At 31.9% G+C, this 12,272-nt stretch overlaps 1 protein-coding gene across 5 annotated transcripts in view; it reads right to left on the reverse strand.

The window, feature by feature from the left end:
• CADM2 (cell adhesion molecule 2) overlaps nt 1-12,272 on the reverse strand; it is a 393,141-nt gene that overhangs the window by 31,571 nt on the left and 349,298 nt on the right. For 3 of the 5 annotated variants that reach the window (XM_026700674.2, XM_087937496.1, XM_087937495.1), the window contains one exon: nt 478-600. The exons of 1 other annotated variant lie outside the window; for it this stretch is intronic. In XM_026700674.2, the coding sequence (XP_026556459.1) occupies nt 478-600 (123 nt within the window). Of the gene's footprint in view, nt 1-477; nt 601-1,115; nt 1,181-12,272 lie in introns of all 5 variants that reach the window. One more of the 5 variants, XR_015744336.1, reaches the window with a different exon arrangement.

Below are 12,272 nucleotides of genomic sequence, written 5' to 3' on the forward strand. Positions count from 1 at the left end.
TAAGAAATTAGAAAGCCCTATCATTTTGTTCACTAAACAAAATTATGAAGAAATTACACTAAAATCATTAATCAAACAGTTCTAAATAAATATATGGTTAAATACAAATCTTTTGTACAAAGACAATATATTAGCAACAGAACACATATCCTCTTAAGAGATAATGTTAATTTAAAATTAAGTAGGTTTGCTTCTAACAGAAGTTTAATATGATAAACTTCAAGGAAGCAATTACTTAGGAAAGCAGTTAAAACCCACCCACATTCATAAATGTCATGAGAGAAAATGCTGTTGAATCATTCACAGCTATGTTAATTGCAGACAACCAAACTGGACTTCTTACTTATCAAAACTAAAATGTGCACACAATGTGCACACATTTTTCCTTTAGCATTTTGATAATTCTTTAATTCTCTAGCCCTGTGAGAGCCTATTTATATCGTGATTTTATGGCCATAACAAAGAAGTATACTGTACCTCGGGTGTTGATGCCTGTTGCCGATGTGACTGTGCCTATGTCTGTTAAGGCTACAGTGGCTGTGACAGTTGCAGTGGTAGGGGAGGGGATGACAGTGGTGGGAAGCAAAATGTTGGAAACATCTGGTGAGTGGAAAAAAATATAACATAAAATCATATCATGCAAACAGAGAGAAGCAGCATAACAATGATTCAGCTTGTCAATACACATGTGTAGAAAAAGTATCAATTAAAACATGCTTAGCACAGATTAACAAAGGTAAGGTAACATACTTTGAAATTCTTAACATCAGATTTCTCTCTTTTTCTTTCTTTCTCTCTCTCTTCTTTTTTGAATGCTCAAATAGTAGCAGACTGAATTTTGGACCAACCAATGAAGATAATTGTTCAAAAGAAAAGTTTTAAAGTCAGAGAGTAAATCTTTATGAAAAGAATTCATTTCTTTGCTAAGCCATTTTAAATGCTTTGTATGGTAATAAAGCAAATATGGATGAAATAACATGCTGTGTCAGCGTGGGAGATGACAACACAACATCATCATGCTAAAATAAATACACGTGTTAAGTGATGGTTGTATGTTAAAACACCTACTTTTCAGACAGACTCAATGAAAAAAATGTGAGCAAACGACTACTAACTCTAAAAGCTGCTGGTTTTGGTTTGCTTGTCTTCTTCCACATTTTGTTAGAGACACAGTCATCTGCTAAGACCCAGAGCAGAAAACACATAAAAAAACCCTTAACTTTTATAGGGTTCACTATTGTTCAACAGCATTGGTGAATATTAAGTGTATAATATAAAGAAACAGTTTATTAAACTTAATATTTAGTGGGGAGAGTTTGGGGAGCTATTCACCTCAATTAACTGAGTGATCCATAGAGGACACTTACCAGAAGAGAAACAAACAAGCATTATCAGTATTCAGATCATATTCTAAACCAAGAGCTGCTGCATGTCAGTCTAAATGAATTACTGATAATCACACCATAAATTCCCTATTCCAATTCCGTGTGTGTGTGTGTGTGTGTGCATATGGAAAGTGTATATGAGATACATATTTCAATTCTGTAAGTGCAATAAACAGAGGATGGAGAAAAAATATTCACTGCCTAAAATCTTCACTGACTGAATCAAAGATTGTTGTTGTTGTTTTTTGTTAAAAAGGCACAGAAGAAAAAGAAAACATGGAAGAAAACCATTGAAAATGTTCAAAAACTTGGCTTTAAGCACTGTATATCTAGGAAACTAGCCACATAGACAGAGTTAAAAACGTCATTAGTTCAGGAATAGCTAATGATATCTTTGGAGGATAATACAAGTGAGAGATACAGCTTTCATTTTCTTTGAAAACCAATATCAGAGCATTATTAATGTGCATACATAGTAAAGAAAATCAGACAGTATCATATAGGAGGATTATTTTCAAAGCACAGAATTGAGGTTTAGAATATTTTATGTATACCAGCAGCCTCCATTCACAGCTAATTATTCCACTAGACTTTTTGATTTTAGACCTATTCCTAATTTTCATGCATTACAAATTATATTGCCATTTCAAAAGACGGTCTGTCTTTTCCATAGTTAATACATTTGAGACACCCCAAAATGTCACACTCCCATTCCCAATTAATTAGAGCAAATATTATTATTCTCTAACATTTACTTCTGCAATATTTTCACATAGGTATCTATATAACTCTGTGCTTACATCCTTAACATATTAACATTTAAAACAGTTCCTCAATAAGAGATAACCCTGGTTATCAAAATTAAGGCAGGCTTTTCAAAATTTAATGTTGCCACATTAATCACAAGGACAAACTACAACATTGCCTGGAGAGAAACTGCCATGACTATTAAACAGAACTGACATTAGTCAACATTAATCATGGATGCTCTTTTTTTAAAATAAACAACTTGTGCATTTCTTAGCATTATTATGCAAACAGCGTAATTCATTTAAAAATGGATAGGTTAGCAATCATGCAAAAAAAAAAAAAAAAGGCTAGAATTTCAGAGTATTTTGCCATGTAATAAATATTTTACAATTGCTCCAGAAACTGGCTGAGAAAGTATTTACGTAACTGAATAGATGCTTCATAAATGTATATGTGAACTACAGCACAATCCTAGGCCAAAATCCAGTTTTATGTAGATTCAAAGTAATGTAAAGGGGAAGAACAATCACTGAAGACCAAGTGGAGGTTCCCTGTCTTTGGTAATATATGGCAAGACTAATAAAAACAAAAACAAAATCTGTATCATGAGCTGTTTCTCTGGCTTTGGGAACAGAACATAAACTAAAACTTCCCTTAACATAGCTATATTGCCTGTACATTGTAACTTAATTTTATGTCATAAAAAATTAAAACTTGGAACTGCTGCTGTTTCAAATAGGAATGGAAAGACAATCACCAATAGATGACAACGAAGTTTTTTGGGGGGCGGGGGAATCAAATCTTACACAAGATGTTCTGATAAATGAATTTTGTCAAGAGAGATATAGGAAAGTTATCATCTTATTGTCTCTAAACTCCTGACTATGAAATCTACTCAAGCAAATGCCACATGGTGGAATAAAAGTGCTTTCATTTCACTGTTAGTTTGGGGTTTTTTCCCCCTTGATATGTGACTTAATTGACAAGTTTCCTTTTTTTACCCTTCCTTCATGCTCTTTAATATCTTCAACATCAGTTTTATGTAGGCCATGAACTGTGGTCTTCCTTGGAAAAGAATGACCGTGCAAGGTTAGAGCTGTAAGATAATCTATAAATTGGATTAATGCATTACATTTAGGGATGCAATTGAAAAAGATGCTTGCAGGTTCCATTCTTGGAAGGGCTCAGCAGTTCAAAGCCAATTAATTTGTAAAAATTGGGCTATTTCATACCAACTACTTATAAGATGTCCTTCTCTCATATCATCCTTTGCACTAATATCTTCAATAACCTAAGAAAAACGGTATCTTAACTTATTGTGCCAATGTTGTTTTCATTTCAGCACCAAATTTGTCCGCACATTCAATGTTTTTATTGTATTTGTAATTTATTTATTTTATTAGCTGGTCGAATATTCTTATGCCTGTTATTTTGTAAATAATGTAATAAATTATTAAATTATTATATAGCTGCAAGTAAGCCAGGATTATTTTAAAAATATTTTAAACATATATATGTTTTGATGTGGTGTCATATAAATTCAGCAGAAATGATTATAACTTGGATCCTTAAAACTGTGAAATTGAACTTAGTTCATAGAATAATCTTAACTATTTCCACTTTGTCACTGGAATCAAATAGGTCACTTTGAAGCTTGGGATTCTTTTCCAGAAGCTAGTGGTTTTGGAGAAGTAGAAATCTGAGACTTCGTTTTGCTTCTCCCAATTACAAGAAATTAATTCATGCATATGTTTTTTCTAATGGTAGACTTTGTTTCTGATTGGTTTTGGTTGCTTGATGTTGCCTCTGGCACACAATGTGTTTCATTATAATTGATGTTGTTATTATGATTTTTTCTTTGATTGCCACTTTGAGTTGCACATTGATTTTTGTGGCTATATAAATTGATCACAGTAACAAAAACCAAAAACAAACTATTCAGAGCTATGTCTAGTAACTCATGCATTCTGCATTAATTTCCTATTACCACATTTAAACATATTAGCAGGTTGGACATACCAGAAATCCTACACTTGTGTTCATAACAAAAAAGGAAAGGAAATCCACAAAACTCTACAGAATAGGAACATAAGAGTTAGAATATAGCCCCTCCAAACAATAAGGAATTGAATTGAAATGAATCAATTTTCATGTGTTTTATTACACATTTTCTATATTATATAAGTCATTGACCCGTACTTCCCAAATATCCTTTGATGAAATAAAGCAGTAGGTTATTTACTATTTAGGATGGCTTCACAGTACCTCCATAGATAGTGGTATAAATAATTAAAATGAAATAGATTAAATGCTAGAGAAATAATGACTAATAAATTATATAGTTTAGTTTGGGACATTCCTCTTCTTCTTATTAAACAACTGGTGACAGAAGAGGAAAACAAACATACGAATCCTAGAATCTAATGACAGTATACAAATAAATATAAGGAAGAATTTATAACTGATTTAAAAGGGCTTTTCTAATAAAAATGACATCATGGCAAAGATTTGGATTAACCTTAAACATATTTCTATTGCACTGCATTAAAAACTTCAAAGCACATTTGGATGATGTTGTGAACTAAATTTTAGAATGTATTCACATGATAATCTTACTCTCTGGCATAATCCCAATTAAAAATTTCCAGTAAAACATTTTTGGCCTTTTGAAAAAAAACAGACAAGTTATCGTCAAATTATTAAACATTTGATTAACCCCTAACTAATAACTTAAAAATGTCAGCTTTTAAAATTAAACAGCTCAGTTCTAAATATCACAGTCTCTTCCAGATGCCATACATACATACATACACACATATCATGGTTGATATATGAAATAACTGGCTCAAAAATCAGAAATACTTTTTTTGTAAAAAAAAAAAAAGGTTAAACTGTTAATGGTAGGATTGGAAAATAATATGGTACATGATGCAATAATAATGTGCTTTTTGGAAAAGGCTTTTCACATGTTGGATGATGTTAGGCATGGCAGCAATTTTACCTGAAGCTACTATCAAATCATGGTGCTTAGATATTTGTAATAGCTACTGTACCTAGATAGCATCACGTCCTAGCACATTCTATATGACTGCTAAGTTTTCATTGCATGAGAAGTAAGATTTAGGGCAGCATGATTTTCTACTGGCTCCAGGATGAGAAGGAATATGGAAAAATAGATGAGAGACACTGGCTCTTCATAGGAGCCCCAAAGCAGAGGGGGTTTCATCTTTTTATTGTTTATTTAAAGCCACTTATCAAAACACTTATTTTTATTTGAAATCAATATTCCATAAGTTATATTACAGACAATAACTATAAAGAAATAATAACATTTTGGAAAAAAAAGTAGAAAACAGAACAAAACTTTAGTTTGCTTTTAAACTCTAAATTTGGCTAAAACAACTTTATTTTAACTTTTCATGAACTAGGACTGGTCCTAGTGATAGTTAAAATAATAGGCAAGCAAAACCTGAAAATATATTTTACTTCTTGAAAATAGGATAATGGGGTCAGGAGCTGGGTATTTTTAGGTTATTCAGTGATGAGTGGAATTGGAAAGTAATTCATCAAAATCAGAGAGGGACTGGAAAACAGCAACTGGATATAAGAAAGTGAACAGTTAGCTGCCATGTAACAAGTCACATTTGGCTTAGTAACCTTAACAGGACAACAAGGCAAAGGTGATGGGAAACGAATATGTGGTTGACCTGCTGGAGAAGAAGCTGTACAGATCTCTCTTGGAAGTCTCCATTGTCTGAATCTCTATCAGTGCTAGGCAGTTGTCTTCTTCAACAACCCAGGTCAAGTCTAACCCAATCAGTCATAGAAAAAAGCATATTTTTATATGAATGAGTGAATTTTATTCCACTCTCCACTCTTCTCATAATTTTTGTTTTGTTCCTGAGCCTCAATATCTTGTGTTGCTCATCAGATAAGATTAGGTTTCTCCAGAGACTGGTAACCACCCATCTACGTTGGTACTGTAAGTCATAAGCCAATAACTGTATATAAAAAACAAATATTGACTCATTGGAGTAAATTAATATGCAACAAATGCAATCAAAATGAAATTTAGAAGCATTATACATTCAAACTATTTAGGAAATGTGAGTGGTTATGAATACATTTTCATGAATTCAGCAATTGACTAAAAATTCAAATTCAGAATTTGAGTAGTAATTCAGACAGCAACAGTTTTCATTTGTTATATAAGATATATATGTACTGTATATACCTGGGCAGCTATCCTGTCTTTTATGATGAGAGTCAATGAAAATTAAAAGTTATTAATACTAATTGTGTCCAAAACATAAATTGTAAATAATTTCTTGATAAAAGGTTACACAATATAAACAATGTAATAAGGAACAGAGTGAGTAGATTAATTGGGTTTATAAAAATATAAGACTTGAAATATGGAAACTTGCTATCATTGTTACTCATCGTTCCCCTTACCAACTGCTATTGCATTTCTTTCTCTGCTTTCTTTTTTACTGCCTTGCTTGCCTGAGTACTCTAGTTTATTTTATGAAATAAAAAATGAAGCAAGGACCAAGCAGCTGGTACTCACAGTTGTTTAGAATCTTGAATTTCAAGGTCCTTGAGAAACCTCATTGATGCAAATTGATATCTCTATTGTAGCTTTTTCCATACAAGGAGATTGAAGCCTAATAATTTGTACTATGATAATATATTAAAGGATGGTTGAATGTTCAGAAAGCAAAAATGTTCAGATTTAATCCATAGTACTGAGCAAAGAAAAATTTACTCTGGGATGCCCTGATTTTGACTTTGTTACGTCCTTTCCAAAACAACCTCTGGTTCTTAATGACATGGCGCCTCTTGCTTGGTGTATCAAATTGGTAGCTAGCTCCTGCTACCAATCTGTTCTAGGTGTACAGTATGTCACCTTAAGTCTACAATTAGTCACTATCTACCTTTCTTAATCTGACTGTTGATAAAAAACTAAAATTATTGTTTTAAAATAAAATAAAATATAAATGCTAGAATTAAAATGCAGAGATCAAAGATGAAAAAGATAAACTCAAGATCTATCCATATCATGATGAAACAACTTGCTTACAGGAATAATTCAGAAGAAAATGCAAATGATCCAAGCAGACCATAATATAGCTACAAATTACCTGTTTTCTGCTCCAAAAAGATTGTTGTTTCAGATTAATATTAGTTTAAAAGAAAATAGTGTAAATCAGATTTCTTTACAGATAAACAGGCAGATAAACAAACTGTAAGGTTTCTTATTTGGTTTAATAACTTGTACAGAAGTATAAATTTGTACAATTTATAAGAAAAATAAATCTAGAACAAAATGGTTCTTATTTGTTTCTTTAGAAATAGCTGCTATTTGAAATATATGTTTCTCTATTTCAATTTTCCTGGACTTTCCCTTTGTTTGTGATTTCAAAATTTAATCTGAAGCTACAGGGAATATGAGATAAACTGTTCTTTTCCAGCTTCGGTTCAGAAACTTCTCTTGGAGATCCATTCTTTATTTTCAAAACTCTCTCACTTCCCAGCCTGGCCTTTATGTACAAAACAAAGAAGATTTCTCCCTCATGGGAATGTGCATTCTGTACCTGGCCAGCAGCTTGTATTACTGCGAATGTCTGACAAGTACACACATTTAGAAGTCAGGTATTTTTTTTTAACAGAAAGAGAGTTGTTTTTCCATTGCACAGGTTTCTAGAGCAGTTTGCTAATATCATTACCATAATAATTCACCTGGGTCCCATATTCAGTGTTCAAATCTTCCAGTCAGATTTGAAAACATGTACAGTATTTTGGCTAGCTAATACAAAAATAAATATACTAATTGCCTAAACTTGAAAAATGACAATTTCCTAGATTTGAGTTTATATCTTTAGATAATTTCAGTGATCATGCCCAATGTGGAAGCATGATTTTAAATGTTGCATTGTGAAGAAAGTTTCTGTGAACCTATTTTAATAATATAAACAAAAATGTTGTCACCAGATATTTGTTTTTTTATAATTCTGTAACTAATGTAATGGTGCTTATTTATTTCATTTGTTTGTATCCCACTTTTATTATTTTTAAAAATAACTAACTCAAGGCAGTAAACATATCTAGCATATCTTCCTCTTTTTTCCCACAACAACAATCCTGTGAGGGATTGGCTTAGAGGGTGACTGTCCCAAGGTCACCCAGTTAGCTTTCTAGTGCGGCTAAGGGAGAACTAGAACTCATAGTTATGACCTGCTGCCTTAACAACTAGACCAAACTGATATATTCACAAATAAAATACAAAGATGATTTTTTCCAAAGTTCAGTTCCAGTTGCTTATACAAGATACCGATTTTGCTTATACAAGATACTGATTTTGTCATTTGTGATTGAATAAGCTGTTCAGACATTCCCTGCTGTCACTGTTAGAACCTCAGTTTCAATGTAACTTATCAAGTAGATTCTTAAATCAGAATGGTTTAAAATGTAACTTTACAACAAAATTTAAAATAATTTTAAAAGTAATCCTTTGCGTTGCAATGAGACCAGTTTTAAGAGGTTCTTTATGCTCATATCTTGCTGATTAATTACCAGGAATACATTAAAATATTTTTAACCTTTTCTTATTATATTTCTATGTAAAAACTTCACAATCACAAATCAGAAAGTAACATTGCACTCTAATAATTCAGTAAAAATACATTTTTTCTATATCAAAACTAATTTGATGCTAGTGGTTTCATACTTTATATAGTGTTAATGAAAGTAATATATTTGATTCAAAAAGATGTAATATAGATGTAATTCATAATGCTATCCATATTTTAAAACAAATAGATATTTGTTTTAAAAGGAGGAAAGTATGTGTGAGAGAAAATGTTTTTTTTTTAAAATGTTTATAATCATTTAAATCAGGGCTGTCAAACTTCTGGCCCACAGGCCAGATGCGTCACATGCTGGCCACGCCCATGCCCAGTTTAGCAAAGGGGGGAAAAGTCCTGAAACATCACATGATGCTGCTGTGATGACGTGAGTTTGACAACCCGATCTAAAAATTTGGAAAACTGAAATATAAAATTTATATTTGACCCAGTGATTTAGGCAACTGTTTATTTCTTAAAGAATAAATAAATTCCCCAAGATTCTAACCAAATAGCCTTTGGAATACTAGATTTGCTTCAGCTGTCTTTTTCCATTGCACAGGTTTCTAAAGAAGCTTTAGGATAGTTTTATTTTTTTATCCTCCTATAAACTGAGGTGACTTATTATTAATTATAACATTAGAACTGTTCAAGATGCTTACCCCAAGTGTTGAATCAATGCAAAATTAATACTTAAAAAGACATAGGACTATTCAATATTAAATTAACTAGGAAGCATTTTTTTCTCTCTTATTCAAGCTACAAGCTGAATTGCTAGCTGACTTTCAACCTTAAATTTGATTGATTTTACAATCTAAAGTGAGAAAGAATTGTGTGAAAAGCACAAATATACTTTTGTGAAGACTCCAAATACCGCAATTTCCTAGTCCGCTGAATTTAGCAATCAGCTCAGGTTCTTTTTCTTCTCAGTGTGAGATAGAATGAAAGATCACTAGACAGACAGACAGACAGAGAAACTGACTGACTGACTGACACATTTGTGTATGTGCATATATGATCCATCAGGGTTACTTTTATATTTCACGTTTTAAGAATCACATCATGAGAGGCTAGAAAAACAAAATAAATTTACATATACGTTATGAATGGATATGTTTTTGGTTTAGATTCATAATATTTCAATTCATTGTATACTGATACAATAAACATTAAGCCAATGTAAGGTTTACAGTTGTTTTCAAATTTCTAAAATCGAGAACAGAAATTAAGAACTCAGAGAAAAGAACTAGAGAGAATAGTGCTAATATTTAAGCCACGACTGCTACAATTTTTACTCTTTCCCATGTTTTACTCTTTTATAAAAAACAAATTTTTGAGGCATAACTCATAATCATGTCACATGAAAAATTGGAGAAAAATGAAAGGAAATGTGTATTCTGCTGAGCTCCTTATAAATGTCCTCAGCATATTTTTGGGAAGGAAACTATTTTCTTTTGGTGCTGTGCTTCGTATTCTTAAACTGAACTGTTAAGAGAGAAAAGATTATCATAAGTTCCTCTTACCCAACTATAGTGCTTATTAACTTTGCATTGGAAGAATATATTAAATGATAGAGACATTTTTTTGTGCAAAATGAAAATAAGGGTATGTCCTCTATTAAAAGTCAAAAACTTTCTCCCATTCACAATGAAAAGACAAAAAAATCCCATTGCAAGCAGTTCAAAACCCTATACTTATAGTCTTCTTGCTCAAAAACAGGATAAGAATAAGAAATTGTCTATTTGTAACATCAAACTGTACCAAAGAAACATTTGACCACAAACACTGCTAAATAATGGAACTTTTAAAAACTTGGAAATGCCAGGAAAATCTTATGTTGTTTCCGACGCGTCTAGTGTTGCTTAAACTAACACCCTTCCCCTCATCACAAACTGCAATTATCCTCTGTAGTTCTAAATCTATATTTGCAGAAATTTAATTAGGATTTTTTTAAAGAAAAAAAAAGACCTCAATTACCCATTACAGAAAATGTCAGCAAGGTCAATTCTCAGCTACATAATATGAAAGACTACCAAATTACAGAATGTGTCAGCAACTAGGCAATGATAAACTTTTATCATTACAACATAATCTTTATAATGACACTTTTTTCTGATTCCCATTGAGCTAGATAATCAGATCAACAGGGTGCAAACAATTAACTAGTAGCAAAAGGAAAATGATTTAATAAACTTTAATGCACCCATGTTTCTAAAACACCTATCATGCTATGGTACTAAAAATAAAAAAGCAAAATATGTTATGGTTTCTTTGCCATTTTTATAGTAGGATTAATATGAACGGAAGCTTGTATGAAGAAATGTATATTTATCTGTTCATTGATAAAATGCTTTCTGAACAGAAACTTTCTTGAGTAGTGGGCAAGCAAATGACACTGGTACATGTGTTCTGTGGGGGAAAATTGGTGTATGTGTATGTATAAACTTTACATTAAAATTACGGAACTGATTTTGACTTTTGAAAATCATTGGGTTGCTATCACAAATTTTCTTTCCTAGTAGTTGTGTTTATATAAGCCGACCACAATGGTCTTTAAGAAAACATTAAAGAATTGCTTCATTCCACAGACATTGGATCAATGATGGAGTGTGCTTTCACTAATTGCTTTGTAATTGATAAGTATGTAAGCTATGGCCTCCCTGCTTCAGTTTCTTGTGCTCTTTTTGTATTTTTTTAAAATACTTGTTTATCTTTTGTAAGATGTTCAGAGTCACTGGTGAATGGGTAGCCCTAGAAATGCCCCAAATATATCAACTAACTAACCAGCCAACCAACCAACCACAAAATATCCATTTACCAGAAAATAATCAGTTGAATTTTGCCCCTGACTTTGTATCTAATTCATTATACCTCCATTGTCAAACTTTTTCTATCTATCATAGCCACCTTTTTGATTTTTGAAGAACTATAATGGATGATATTGCCAAAGAGTATTGTATGCCTGTTTGACACCTTTGTTTGGTACCACTTGCTTTCTACATACTAGTCAAATGGAATTTGATGAAGTGAAAAGTTGACAGAATATCTGGTAGGTGTTCAGGGATGGAGAAGGCAGTATCATGTAAGAGAACAATTTTTAAAATTTGCTTTAAAAAGCAAGGAAACATATAAATAACTGAAACTTTTTGAAAATAATAGAACAATATCTGATCCAGTCACATAACCTCTACATCATAACAGCTAGTAGCAAAATATTGAGTTCCCATTGAAAAAAGGGGAAGAAACAAAAATCACATTTTCTGGTTTCATTTATGTCACTTCAAAAATCTTAGATTTACTTAATGAAACTTTTGATCCCTGAGATGATTCTGAAAATTATAGTTCAACAACACAACCACAAATGACTAAATAAAAAGCTTATATATTTAGCTACAATGTAGCTAGTAATCTCGAATCAACTGATGCAATAACTATTGATAAAATTAGTTCCGTAATGCTACTGCATATAAAGTTATTCTGAAAAATAAAGACTGCACATGAGTCTGCAGTG

This window comes from Pseudonaja textilis, chromosome 7 (assembly GCF_049901715.1).
Source record: "Pseudonaja textilis isolate UNSWEBS1 chromosome 7, rPseTex1.2, whole genome shotgun sequence".
Lineage (NCBI taxonomy): Eukaryota > Metazoa > Chordata > Lepidosauria > Squamata > Elapidae > Pseudonaja > Pseudonaja textilis.